General features: G+C 46.7%; 2 protein-coding genes across 2 annotated transcripts in view; one reads left to right on the top strand and one right to left on the bottom strand.

Annotated features, from left to right (window-relative positions):
* Positions 1–6,312, top strand: part of LOC119314371 (zinc carboxypeptidase-like) — a 7,390-nt gene extending 1,078 nt beyond the window's left edge. Inside the window, exons 2-11 of the mRNA XM_037589090.1 lie at positions 82–139; positions 234–344; positions 3,081–3,218; positions 3,849–3,918; positions 3,998–4,053; positions 4,657–4,782; positions 4,985–5,124; positions 5,234–5,306; positions 5,388–5,462; positions 5,547–6,312. Coding sequence (XP_037444987.1) covers positions 82–139; positions 234–344; positions 3,081–3,218; positions 3,849–3,918; positions 3,998–4,053; positions 4,657–4,782; positions 4,985–5,124; positions 5,234–5,306; positions 5,388–5,462; positions 5,547–5,852 — 1,153 coding nt within the window. The 3' untranslated portion in view covers positions 5,853–6,312. The remainder of the gene's footprint in view (positions 1–81; positions 140–233; positions 345–3,080; positions 3,219–3,848; positions 3,919–3,997; positions 4,054–4,656; positions 4,783–4,984; positions 5,125–5,233; positions 5,307–5,387; positions 5,463–5,546) is intronic.
* A 294-nt stretch (positions 6,313–6,606) lies between these two features.
* LOC119314370 (syntaxin-51-like) lies at positions 6,607–9,357 on the bottom strand. The gene is made up of 6 exons (XM_037589089.1): positions 8,920–9,357; positions 8,099–8,200; positions 7,844–7,947; positions 7,162–7,262; positions 7,039–7,083; positions 6,607–6,900 (listed from the first exon to the last, which is right to left on the bottom strand). The coding sequence occupies exons 1-6, from the start codon at positions 9,132–9,134 to the stop codon at positions 6,769–6,771; spliced, it is 699 nt and encodes a 232-aa protein (XP_037444986.1). The 5' UTR covers positions 9,135–9,357; the 3' UTR covers positions 6,607–6,768.
* Positions 9,358–13,682: the final 4,325 nt, after the last annotated feature.

Genomic DNA, 13,682 nt, shown 5'->3' with positions numbered 1-13,682 from the left:
TTTTGCCAATTTTGCGTGCATTTATCTTTCTGTGCAACGCTTAGTGTTGGGTTAACTGGGTCTGTTTCTTTTTCTCCACAGTGATACCCTTCTGAGTGAGATCAAGGCCCTCGTTGCTCGGAATCCGGATAGGTTGACCGTGAGTGGCTTAACTGTCATTGTTCAGCTGTTGTTGGCCGGTTTGGTTCGGGATTAAGTGGCATTTTTACGCCGTCTTTTATTAACTGTTGCAGATGGATACAGTAAGAGCTAGTAACAAAGGGTATTCTGCGGAGATGCTCGTTGTTACTTTTAATCATGTGAAGAAAACCGTACATGATGGCTCGAAGATTAAAATCCTTCTGGTTAGTTCCCAACACCAACAGATATCTCTCAGCATTTCCCTCAAACATAAGCTTCATTCTGCCCCAGTTAGTTAGCTTTAGCCTCTTGTATCATCCAACCAACGTCACGAGATCAAGCATGCTCAGTTCATCTGTTATGCCCAGCATATTAGGGGCTTAGCCAAGTGGGTTATGGCCCAAGTATCTTAATCATTATTAGGGGCTTAGCCCAATTATCTTATCGTATTAGGATCGTTTGCTTAGGAGTCAAGTAAATCTCTCTATATAAGGAGAGGAGATGTATCAATCTAATCAAGCAAGAAGCAATCAATATTTGCTCGGCTTCCCTTAGGGAGCCGAGAGACCTAAACCCTAGCCGCCTCTTGCGTCCGCTGCCGTCGCACCAGCCGCCGGCCGCCGCGCAATCTCCTCCTCCCTCCTCCCACCTTCCCTTACAGGCTACGCCCTAGACCGGGTAGAACCCTAGTTTCTACCAATTTGGTATCCAGAGACTCAGGTTCGATCATGTCGTCATCCCCACCCACGCCGCCGCTGCCCATCATCACCACCGCCCCGATGACCACGGCCGGGTCCCCAACGCCGCCGGCCCCGATCACCTCCGCGCCGCCGTCAACGATCCCCGTCTTCACGCCGGAGGAGATGTCCAGCACCTTGCGGGACCTCGTGACGGCCGTCCAGGGCATCACCCTGTACCTGGCCGGCCCGCACGCCACCCCGCCGGCTGCGCCCCCCGCCTACAGCCATCCGGCGCTGCACTGGCCGATCCAGAACGCGTCTGGCCCGAGCGGGACGCCCCTGCTGCCGTTCCAGGCGGGACACACCAGCGGGCCCCCATCGCTGCTGCACCTACAGCCGCCCTCAGCCGCGGCCCAGCTCTGGCTGTCGTGGCCGTCCCAGGGCGCGCCTGCAATTGGCGGGACACCGCTGCTGCCGTTCCAGGCGGGGCACCACAGCGGGCTGCCACCGCCGCTGCTGCACCTGCAGCCACCCCCAGCCGCGGCTCCCCTCTGGCCGCAGTGGCCCCCTACTGCCACCGCGACTACCGCCGCGTCCGCCCACTCTCCACAGCAGCCGCTGCAACTCCAGGCACCACCTCTGCCCAGCTCCGGACTGCCGTCACCGGCCGGCCTGCCGATACACCAGGTCTGGTTCCCGCCCTCCCCGTCGCCACTACCAGCTTCGGCAGCTGGGTCTTCGCCATCGCCAGTCTACACCACGGCTCCAGAGTAGCCGACCCCGTTTCCGCAGTTCGGCGGGCCATCCGGCTCCGCGGGTCCCTACCCGGAGTACTCCGACCAGGCGCCACCCGCCTCGCTGCTCCGCACCTCCGAGCCAGCTCAACACGGCACTCCGACCCAGACACCGCCGCGGTTCGCCAAGATCGACTTCGCCACCTATGACGGCACGAAGGACCCCCTCAACTGGCTCAACCAGTGCGACCAGTTCTTTCGCGGGCAGCGCACCCTCGCCTCGGAGCGCACCTGACTCGCCTCTTACCACCTCCGTGGCGCGGCACAGACCTGGTACTACGCCCTTGAGCAGGACAAGGGCAGCATGCCCCCTTGGGAGCGCTTCCGCGAGCTCTGCCTCCTTCGTTTTGGGCCCCCGATCCGCGGGAGCCGCCTGGCAGAGCTAGGCCGCCTTCCCTTCACCTCCACGGTGCAGGACTTCGCCGACCGTTTCCAGGCCCTGGCATGCCACGCGTCGGGCGTGACGGCGCAGCAGCGGGCCGACCTCTTTGTCGGTGGACTTTCGGATCACATTCGCGTGGACGTGGAGCTTCGGGGACCCCAGGATCTCCAGACGGCCATGTACTACGCCCGCGCGTTCGAGCGCCGCGCGGTGGCCGTCCAGCAGGAGTCACCGTCCCGGGCCAGATCCCGCTCAGGGTCGGCCTGCTCAGGCTTCCGCGGCACCCCTCGCCGTGACCGCGGCGCGCCTGTTCCGCCGGCTCACCTCGGTCGAGCTACTCGAGCGTCGCCGCCAAGGGTTGTGCTTCAACTGCGACGAGCCCTACACGCCCGGCCACGCCTGCCCACGACTCTTCTACCTGGAGGTTGCAGACTACATTCCGGAGGATGTCGTCGCCGCCGACCTTGCCGCCTCAGTTGTCAAGAAGGTGTTTGACGCTGGTTGATCACCTCGAGGAGTTCAGCAAGCGCTTCCCCACCTTACAGCTCGAGGACGAGCTGTTTGTGCAGGCGGGAGAAGTGTTATGACCAGCATATTATGGGCTTAGCCAAGTGGGTATGGCCCAAGTATCTTAATCATTATTAGGGGCTTAGCCTAATTATCTTATCGTATTAGGATCGTTTGCTTAGGAGTCAAGTAAACCTCTCTATATAAGGAGAGGAGATGTATCAATCTAATCAAGCAAGAAGCAATCAATATTTGCTCGGCTTCCCTTAGGGAGCCGGGAGACCTAAACCCTAGCCGCCTCTTGCGTCCGCCGCCGTCGCACCAGCCGCAAGGACGGCGCCCAGCCGCCGGCCGCCGCGCAATCTCCTCCTCCCTCCTCCCTCCTTCCCTTACAGGCTACGCCCTAGACCGGGTAGAACCCTAGTTTCTACCATCATCCATCTTGTTCGCAACTCCCTCGCCTTGGTGGTGTAGTGGGCAGTGGCCTCACAACATAACGAAAACACAATTATGTCTTTCAATACGTTTTGGCACGTTATTTTGCAAATTAGATTATTGATGCCTTGTGGTTTTGACAGAAGGTTCATTGTCTTCCAGAGCTTTGGGCAGCATGGCAGAGAACTTATTACCTCTGAACTTGCATTAAGTCTGCTCTACATTTTGACGGAGAAGCGCAAAATTGCCGGTGTGGATCTATCATCCTTTGAGAAGATTCTGGAGCACCTTGTGATCAAAGTTAGTACGTCTGCAACTTATTTTATATCTTCAGTCCTTGGCATGCATAATTAGTAAGAGATTTATGGGAAGCAATTCTGCTCGCTGTTCTGCTATTCACTGCACCGAATTAGTATAGTTTTGAGGGTGATCTGCTCTTTGAAAAAGTACTCTAGATATTGAAATATCAGGTTCATTTCTTTTCGAAGTTGTTCTTATAGATGCTCTCTGAAATCAAACTATACTTTGATCTACTCGCATTGTTCAAATGTTAGTGCACTAGGGATCTTTTACGTATGTTATTCCTGCACTCTGTAAGCATTATTATTCACTCAAAGTTATACCCATGACAAATTCACAGTATTATTTAATATGTTTATGAAGTATGTTTCCCTCAAGTGCTTTTGTATGGATTACAAATTCAAAATCATGGTTTTCTTAGTAGAAATAATCATGATTATTGCAGATCCTGTTATCCTAGTTTAAAGAAGGAAAAATGTGGTCACATGCTGTTCTTTACCTTCATTCATATTTGTCTGCCTTCTCCCCCATCCACCTCTTTCCCGTGTTATTACTTCTGTTCACATTAGTAATAGGTCTCTCGAACTCAGGAGGTATAGTGGTTTCTAAAGTTGCCTTTAATCTTTTTAGGTGGTGCCAATTGAAAATTTTAATGGCCGTAAGCGCGTTGAAGCAGGGGAGATTTGTGATAGGAGAAATGGTGATTGTCTTTTTCTTAAAAATCCATCACGTGAAGCAGTTTATGCGCCAACTATTTAATCTCTTATTTCTTCACACAGGAAGAGGAGTTGATCTTAACAGAAATTGGAGCGTTGATTGGGGAAAGAAGGAAAAGGTTTGTGTCTCAGTGGTTTATCATCGTGCACCAGGAAAACTTGACTCTTTTTGAGTTCAACTATATATTGATTCTATTGAAATGCATCTTACACCGTCCGTTCGGAAATACTTGTCTTAGAAATGGTTGTATCTAGAACTAAAACAAGTCTAGATACAACCATTTCTAGGACAAGTATTTCCGAACGGAGGGAGTAGTAAGCTTGAACGATTGAAGTCTTTTATGTTAACTTCCACAGTTTATGGTTTCTTTTTGTGTGATATTACTTAGCGAACCTGTGTAATTTATAGCCAATAATATAGCATTGCCCTAAAAGAGTTAGGTTGATTAACATCCAGGAACAACTGAAGTTGAATTAAAGGTCAGATTTTTGCAGATCTGGAGTGGATAGACCAAGTATAGCTATGGTCCTTTATTGTTACCATGTATGTTCTTATTGTCATGTTGGGCAACCAGAATTTTCTAAACTTGTGTACACTTTGAGCAAGTGCACCTTTATCTTTTTACCATGCATGCTCTTTGTTGGTTGATTGATCAGAGTTTACTTTAGTGGACAGCATCAATCTTATGCACTACATTTATACATTTTTGCTTGTATTACAGGATTATAACCCATTTGAGGAGGATCCTGGTACTGCTCCTTTCAGTGAACCTGAGGCCCAGATCATGCAAGAACTATCCAAGTCATTTAAACCGCATATCTGGGTGAATGTGCATTCTGGAATGGAGGTAATGCAGCTCTTGCGTTCTGCAGCTATAACATAAAGTTTGATCAATTGTTCATCAAGCGGAGGGAGGGGCCTAACATATAACTGTCTTTAGTAGCAATCTCATGTGTAGTTCCACACAGTGCTATTGAAACCTAGAGAAATAAGTTTTGGTCGATGCCTATTGCTTTTACACATTCTCTCATTCTTCTGTTCAACTACAGGCATTATTTATGCCATATGACCACAAGAATACTACACCAGATGGAGCGCCTTCTCACTTGATGAGGTCAGTTTTAGAGAATGTGAACCATCGCAATTTCCAAGACAGCTGCCTAGTTGGATCAGGTGGTGGAGCTGTAGGGTATGTAACATCTGACAAGTTGCTCAAGTTATGTGAATCGAAGAGGGTTATTATTCTAGCCTTCAACGAAGGAAATGTACTAATGCTTTTTTATCCCATCACTTGCTAGGTACCTTGCACATGGGACTACAACTGATTATCTGTATGACATTGCGAAGGTGCCAATGCCTTTCACATTTGAGGTAAGTTCATCTGTTGTCTCTGTTGCGACTATTATGAACTTGTATTGACATAACATGACTCATCACTTTGCTGGTATTCAGATATATGGAGATGAGAAAGCATCCACCGATGACTGCTTCAAAATGTTCAACCCTGTTGACAAGATAACATTTGATGTACGCAAATCTAGGATCTGCACATCTAGTCATGTACATAGTTTTTTTTGGCCATATGTCTGACAGCACAGTTTTCCTTTCCAGAGAGTCATTAACAAGTGGTGCATGGCGTTTCTCATACTTTTCGAGGAAGGGCTGCGAACCCTACCCGACGATCAAGTAGTATCCCAAGGAGCACTGGATAACTGGGTCCCTATGGGAGGAGAGATTTTGGAGAGAAATATGGACCAAAAGAGCGGCGGTGAAAATGGGAAACTTGAAGGCCTTGACCTCGGAATGCAGGAGCTAAAAACCTACTTTAGGTTATTTATGCTATCGACTTTCCTGCTGATGTTCATGTTCTGCTCGAGGATATCAAAAAACAGGAGCAGAGACTCAGATAACATTTGAATCCCACGGGCGAATCAATTGGAGCTAGGCTATTCAGCTCAGTATGGGTTGGCAATGGTGCTCATGGTTTATTGCCGCAGATGAACAAAGTACAGCATGAATCATTCCAACAAAAGTCCGTTTTCGGGGGCAACTTTGGAGGCACGGCGACAGGAGATGACAAGGATGGTAGAATCAGAATGGTGTTTTGCAGCCTCTGCTTAGATGCTAGATGTATGTCAAGAGTGATCTGTTTATGTCTTCGACGAGTCATAAATGTAAGTTGTAGAGCTGTTGATATCTGTTCGTGGTGATGAATAGGTAGAATCAGAATGGTATGTGCGCCTTTCGTAGGTTGCTGGTTTTTTGACACAATTGTGAATCTAACATTCAATCGTCGACTTATTGTGATATGACTGAATGTAGCATTTCACTGTGGACTTACTTTGACACGATTGAATGTGATATTCCATTACCAACATATCATGAGTTTCTTCACTGAAACGTTGAACTGCGGTCTAATTCTTATTTATTATGAGTTTTTTTTGTTAATATGCACTAAACTGTTTAGACTGATCGTATGAAAATAGTATTGTTATGAAATGCCATTTTTTATGGTTTTAGTTAATATGTACTGCATTTGAGATCACTCGAAATTTCTTACTTATATTGACCGCGTCTCATCCAATCGTAACATGTATTCCTAAGCAGAGGGTGTACGTTATTGACTGTAATACAGCACAGCAAAGTAAAGGAGAAGAAGTATGAACTCATATACTGCAGACATACAAAAGTCTGAACTTTTTCATTTCAACCCGATAAGGGCACATGTGGCATACATATTTCCCATTTCTCGCCGAAGTGATGGCGAAGCGGAAGTAACCATACTATCTTTGAAAGAACTGCACACTTGAAACTGATTTGAGTTGGGCAGAGGTTACAGATACTTGATGAGGAGCCAGACAATAACCACAAGCATCACTATACCGACGGTGGACAGCAGCATGGACATGCAGGAGCAGCCGCCCTTGGCGCGCTTGTTCAGGACCGCAAGCCTCTTTTGCACTCGCTGCATGAGAAAGGGTTTTGAGTCAAAATTCAATTCGTGCAAAGCATGAAATATATTACTACCTCCGTGGAGGAGGTAGCATCAAACAGCGTTGAAAATTCCTTCGAGGTCATCCACATGATGGGTCTGAAATACAACCTGAAGACGCGAGTTTGTACCATCCACATGATCATCTAGGTCATCCTGCAATCATGAAGATAGGCCAGTGAGCACACAGTCTAGAGAGCAAAGAAACAAGTGGCATTGCAGTAAGAAACTAACAATCAGTCTTGCGTGCAGGTCAAGTTCCTCATTGACTGCTAACGCAATATGTTTTGTGCTCAGCACCGTCTGTTCCAGCTTCTCAAGACCCTCATCTTGTTCTGCAAATTGCAAATTGTCGTAGCAGACAGTATCAATGAATTAGGCAACTGTCAATTGTTCATCACTCTTGTGAATTGCTAATATTTTTAGCCAATTGTAGATATACAGCCACGTGGAATATGGAATGCGTTTTTCGTCACAAATAGTTCTTCATATATTTTGAGTAGAAATGCAACATTTTAAGAAGTTCGCCATTTTCTTTCGAAACAAAGCAACTGAATGAATCCTAATAGAGAAATCGGAATATATGCAAGGGCCACTGGTAACTTCTGAGTTTGTATGTTTGACACCAGAAACTCAAGCCAATGAAATGGAGAGGAGAGGAATGGATTTGGCATGTCCACTGTGAGGCAAAGGAGGAACAGCAATGTCTTGTTTGACTGTTTGACCAGTCATAAAGACAACACTTCAAACTAAACACCTCCCCACATGTCACGACCACATTGACGTATCTGCCTGAGGGTGGTCGAAATGGAAGGCGACAGGCCAGCCATCACATCGAGTAATCAACCACTCTGACATCAGCACAACACTTCATTGTCACAGCGGCGTGAATAGTAAGTCATACATACATCAGTACCTTTCATGATTTGCCTCTGAAGGCCAACAATCCCTTGGTTATCCAACCCGGCTACTCTGCTCATGTCATCAGCAGCTTTCTTACTCTGACCAAGCAAATCCTCCCTGAATTGTGAGAAATCACATGTGTAATACATATAAGAAATTTAATCAATATGCACCTGAAAAGATTTTAACAACGATAAAGCATTGACGAGCCTTCTTTTAAAAAGATTAATCACATCGGTGGCAATGGTAACCAAAATGCAGAACACACCTGTTGGCAAAGGTCGACATGTTGAAACTCTCTGCCATATGTTTTGCTCTAGATTTCAAATTTGAAAGCGTGTCTCGGCGCTTATTCAGCTCCTTGTCCGTGCTGCACAACATGGAAGATCCCTTATAAGTGGATATTTCTTTTAAATAACAGATATACATTTTGAAATGTATCAAGAGAAGTTATTGTGTAGCAGCATACACAGGAAAGATATCTCGATGCCATGAAGAAATGATTGTGACAATTGATAAATTGGTGCTGGTGTCTGTACAAAAGCAACCAGCACACACCATATATCACGCATACCATCACAGAGAACATGCATATTAACAGGGCAAAACTACTCCAAATGTTATCTCGTGAGAAATGAATCAGCACACATGTATGAAGGTACTTCGTACCACTGCGAACAAGAGATAAGATGATCTCAACTTCTCAAGGCATTTCCACTTTCTCTCTGTAACTACCCTCCGACCCACGCAGGCGAAGCACAATTGGTGTAAAGCGTACACGGCATCGCCAATTGTGAAACGGTGGGAAACTAGCTGAATTTTGATCCTAGGGTTACGCTGAAATGGTATCGACAGCATTTATACAAGTTCACTAGGTTCCTACATCATCACAGTATCTTTTCTTGTTAACGCGTGTTGAATTCTCAGACAAAAAGCTGAATGGATCTGCAGGGGGTGGCTAGCTAGGTCAAACGACACCGCAATCGACCACCAATCAATTAAATCATCCCTCCTCCATGCATTTCGGAGCTGGCAATCAGGAAAAAAGAAAGATGCGCTAGGGTGAGCGAGCGAGGGAGCGAAACGTACATGGATTTGTGGGGAAGCCTGGCCAGCATCCCCTCGAGGCTGTCCAGCCTGGTCCCGAGGATGGTGATCTTGCGGCGGATGGCGGAGGTGTGGCGCATGACCTCGGGCCCGGACTGCGGGAGCGCCGCACGGTCGGCGACCATGGAGGCGACGTCGTCGGCCAGCCGCGCCGCCTCGCCGTACTCCCGCACCCACGGATCCGCGGACGACGCCATCGCCGGGAGGGAGATGGACCCTATCGGCTCGTCGGGGGCGGCGGAGCGGGGCCGAGCAGGGGAGCTCGATGGATGGGACGGCCGGCGAGACTGCTCCGGTTCGGCCGCGTCGCCGGCTGGTTGCTCGATTTGCTCCGCGGCGGCGATGCTTTCTTTCTTTTCTCTTCCCCACTTTTGGCTTTTGGCGTGTGATTTGTGGTTGGTGGTTTTCTTCGCCGTGCCTTTGACGGAGCGTAGCTGCGGGGAAGAAGGGATTAGACGCCGGATTACACGTACTCTCTCCGTTCGGAATTACTTCTTAGAAATAGATGTATTTAGAACTAAAATATGTCTAGATATATCCATTTATGCGACAAATAATTCCGAATAAAGGGAGTATAATTTAATTAATTGTGACTTTTTTATTATTTCCTGTGGATGAGGCATTGCCCTCTCCTGGGGTGGGCACTAGGTGCAAGCTATCAACGGCCCACCCACACTTTCTTTTTCAAATAAGTCTCTCCCAATTCCGCTCCAACACTAATACTATGATGGAGCGGCGAGGTTGGCAACATAAAGGCATCTTCAAAGCGGACCCGTAAACCTCCCGCAACCGTCTGAATCGGGTTGTTCAGACCGCGGAAACCATCCAACACTGACATGTATCGGTCCACGGAGCGGTCTGGACGTGATTTCTCCCGCAAACCAACGTGGGAAAGGTTTGTGGGAGTCCGCACCGCTCCAAACCCGCTTCTGACCACCTGGCCCACCAACAACCCGTCACCTGCCCCTCCCGCGCTTTCCTTCCGATGCACGCGTCGCTTATCGCGTCGCATTCATATCGGCCGAGGTCGGCATTAATGTCGCGATGTGACCGGAGAGAGGGAAGGCGGCGCTGACCGACGCGACCTCTCGGCAGTCGCCGCTTCAATGGGGACGTATGTTCCCGAGGAACCAACTTCGATCGCTGCGCCACATCGAAGCGGTTGACGGGCCCTTCGCCTGGTCCTCGTCGCGGCTATTTAAGACGTGCGCCGAATTTGTCAAGTTAGTTTTCATCATGCTTATATGATCGCGTTCGTTACTTTGATAATTTGATATGTGGGTGGACCGGTGCTCGAGTGTTGTCCTTCCATGGACAAGCCTCCCATTTATGATTAACCCCTCTCGCAAGCATCCGTAACTATGAAAGAAGATTAAGATAAATCTAACCATAGCCTGAAACATGTGGATCCAAATTAGCCTCTTAGAAGCAACGCATAAACTAGGATTTAAGCTTCTGTCACTCTAGCAACCCATCATGTACTTATTACTTCTCAATGCCTTCCCCTAGATCCAAATCATGGTGAAGTGGCATGTAGTCGACGTTCACATAACACCACTAGAGGAAAGACAACATACATCTCATCAAAATATCGAACGAATACCAAATTCACATGATTTCTTATAAAAGACTTCTCCCATATCCTCAGGAACAAACGTAACTACTCACAAAGCATGTTCATGTTCATAATCAGAGAAGTATTAATTATCATTCAGGATCTGAGCATATATTTCACCGAACAAACCAACTAGCATCAATTACAAGGAGTAATCAACACTACTAGCAACCCACAAATACCAATCTAAGGTTTTGAGACAAAGATCGGATACAAGAGATGAAATAGGGTTTGAGAAGAGATGGTGTTGGTGAAGATGTTGATGGATATTGACCCCCTCTCGATGAGAGGATCGTTGGTGATGATGGTGGCTTCGATTTCCCCCTCCGGGAGGGAAGTTTCCCCGACAGAACAGTTCCACCGGAGCCCTAGATTAGTTCTGCCCAAGTTCTGCCTCGAGACGGCGGCGCTTCCTCCCGAAAGCTTCCTTCTGATTTTTTTCAGGTCAAGACACAACATATAGCAGAAGATGAGCACCGGGGGCCTGCCAGGTGGCCCACAAGGCAAGGGGCGCGCCCAGGGGGTGATAGCCCACAAGTATAGGGGATCGCAATAGTTTTCGAGGGTAGAGTATTCAACCCAAATTTATAGATTCGACACAAGGGGAGCCAAAGACTATTTGAAGGTATTAGCAGCTGAGTTGTCAATTCAACCACGCCTGAAGATTAATTATTTGCAGCAACATGATCAGTAGCAGAGTAATATGATAGTTTGATAGTAATGACAGTAGCAATGGTAACAGTAATAGTGATAGCAATAGTTTTGTAGCAAGTGCAATACTAATGATAGCAATGGTAACTTAGCAAGAACAATATAAGATAAATTCGTAGGCATTGGATCGGTGACTTGTTGGACAGTATTCATCATGAGACAGTTATAATCTAGGACGATACGACACTAGCTCTAGTTCATCAATATAATGTAGACATGTATTCCGTAAATAGTCATACATGCTTATGAAAGAACTTGCATGACATCTTTTGTCCTACCCTCCCGTGGCAGCGGGGTCCAATTGGAAAGTAAGGGATATTATGGCCTCCTTTTAATAGAGAACAGGAACAAAGCATTAACACATGGTGAATACATGAACTCCTCAAACTAAGGTCATCAGCGGGAGTGGTCCCGACTATTGTCACTCCAGGGTTGCCGGATCATAACACGTAGTAGGTGATGACCCACAAGTATAGGGATCTATCGTAGTCCTTTCGATAAGTAAGAGTGTCGAACCCAACGAGGAGCAGAAGGAAATGATAAGCGGTTTTCAGCAAGGTATTCTCTGCAAGTACTGAAATAAGTGGTAACAGATAGTTTTGTGATAAGATAGATTATAACGAGCAGCAAGTAACAAAAGTAAATAAAGTGCAGCAAGGTGGCCCAATCCTTTTGTAGCAAAGGACAAGCCGGAACAAACTCTTATAATAGGAAAAGTGCTCCCGAGGACACATGGGAATATCGTCAAGCTAGTTTTCATCACGTTCATATGATTCGCATTCGATACTTTGATAATTTGGTATGTGGGTGGACCGGTGCTTGGGTGTTGTTCTTACTTGAACAAGCATCCCACTTATGATTAACCTCTATTGCAAGCATCCGCAACTACAACAAAAGTATTAAGGTAAACCTAACCATAGCATGAAACATATGGATCCAAATCAGCCCCTTATGAAGCAACGCATAAACTAGGGTTTAAGCTTCTGTCACTCTAGCAACCCATCATCTATTTATTACTTCCGAACGCCTTCCTCTAAGCCCAAATAATGGTGAAGTGTTATGTAGTCGACGTTCACATAACACCACTAGAGGCTAGACAACATACATCTTATCAAAATATCAAACGAATACCAAATTCACATGACTACTAATAGCAAGACTTCTCCCTTCTCCTCAAGAACGAACGTAATTACTCACAAAGCATATTCATGTTCATAATCAAAGGGGTAATAATATGCATATAGGATCTGAACATATGATCTTCCACCAAATAAACCAACTAGCATCAACTACAAGGAGTAATCAACACTACTAGCAACCTACTAGCACCAATCCCGGACTTTGAGACAAGAATTGGATACAAGAGATGAACTAGGGTTTGGAGATGAGATGGTGTTGGTGAAGATGTTGATGGAGATTGCCCTCTCCCGATGAGAGGAGTGTTGGTGATGATGATGGTGATGATTTCCCCCTCCCGGAGGGAAGTATCCCCGACAGAACAGCTCTGCCGGAGCTCTAGATTGGATCCGCCAAGGTTCCGCCTCGTGGCGGCGGAGTCTCATCCCGAAAAGTTGCTTCTCATTTTTTTCTCATCGAAAGACCTCATATAGGAGAAGATGGACGTCAGAGAGCCACCAGGGGCCCACGAGGTAGGGGGCGCGCCCTAAGGGGGGCACCCCCCACCCTCGTGAGCAGGGTGTGGGCCCGCTGGCCTTCATCTTTGGCGGGGATTTTTCTTTATTTATTTTAAGACGTTCCGTGGAGTTTCAGGACTTTTGGAGTTGCGCAGAATAGGTCTCTAATATTTGCTCCTTTTCTAGCCCAGATTTCCAGCTGCCGGCATTCTCCCTCCTTATATAAACCTTGTAAAATAAGAGAGAATAGCCATAAGTATTGTGACATAAAGTGAAATAATAGCCCATAATGCAATAAATATCGATATAAAAGCATGATGCAAAATGGACGTATCAACTCCCCCAAGCTTAGACCTCGCTTGTCCTCAAGCGAAAAGCCGATAACAATAAATATGTCCTCATGTTTAGAAGTAGAGGCGTCGATAAAAATAAAATACGTACATGAAGGCATCATGATTATTCTCATAACAACAACATTTATAGATTTTGTCATATGATTACTTATATTCAAGTGATGATCTATTCACAATGCAAAAGTATAAATCATAAACCTTATTGGGCTCCAACAAACTATAATCTCAGTCATTGGAGCAATTGCAATTTATCATAACATTGGAAAGAGTCTATATCAGAGCTAAAAAGGAAGTCCACATACTCAACTATCATTTAGTCCTCCATAATTGCTAACACTCACGCGATACTTGTGGTTACGGAGTTTTGATCGGACACAGAGAAAGATAGGGGCTTATAGTTTTGCCCCACAACCTTTTACCTCAGGGGTAATG

The sequence above is a fragment of the Triticum dicoccoides genome, chromosome 6A, assembly GCF_002162155.2.
Source record: "Triticum dicoccoides isolate Atlit2015 ecotype Zavitan chromosome 6A, WEW_v2.0, whole genome shotgun sequence".
Lineage (NCBI taxonomy): Eukaryota > Viridiplantae > Streptophyta > Magnoliopsida > Poales > Poaceae > Triticum > Triticum dicoccoides.
This window is presented reverse-complemented; position numbering and strand designations above follow the sequence as displayed.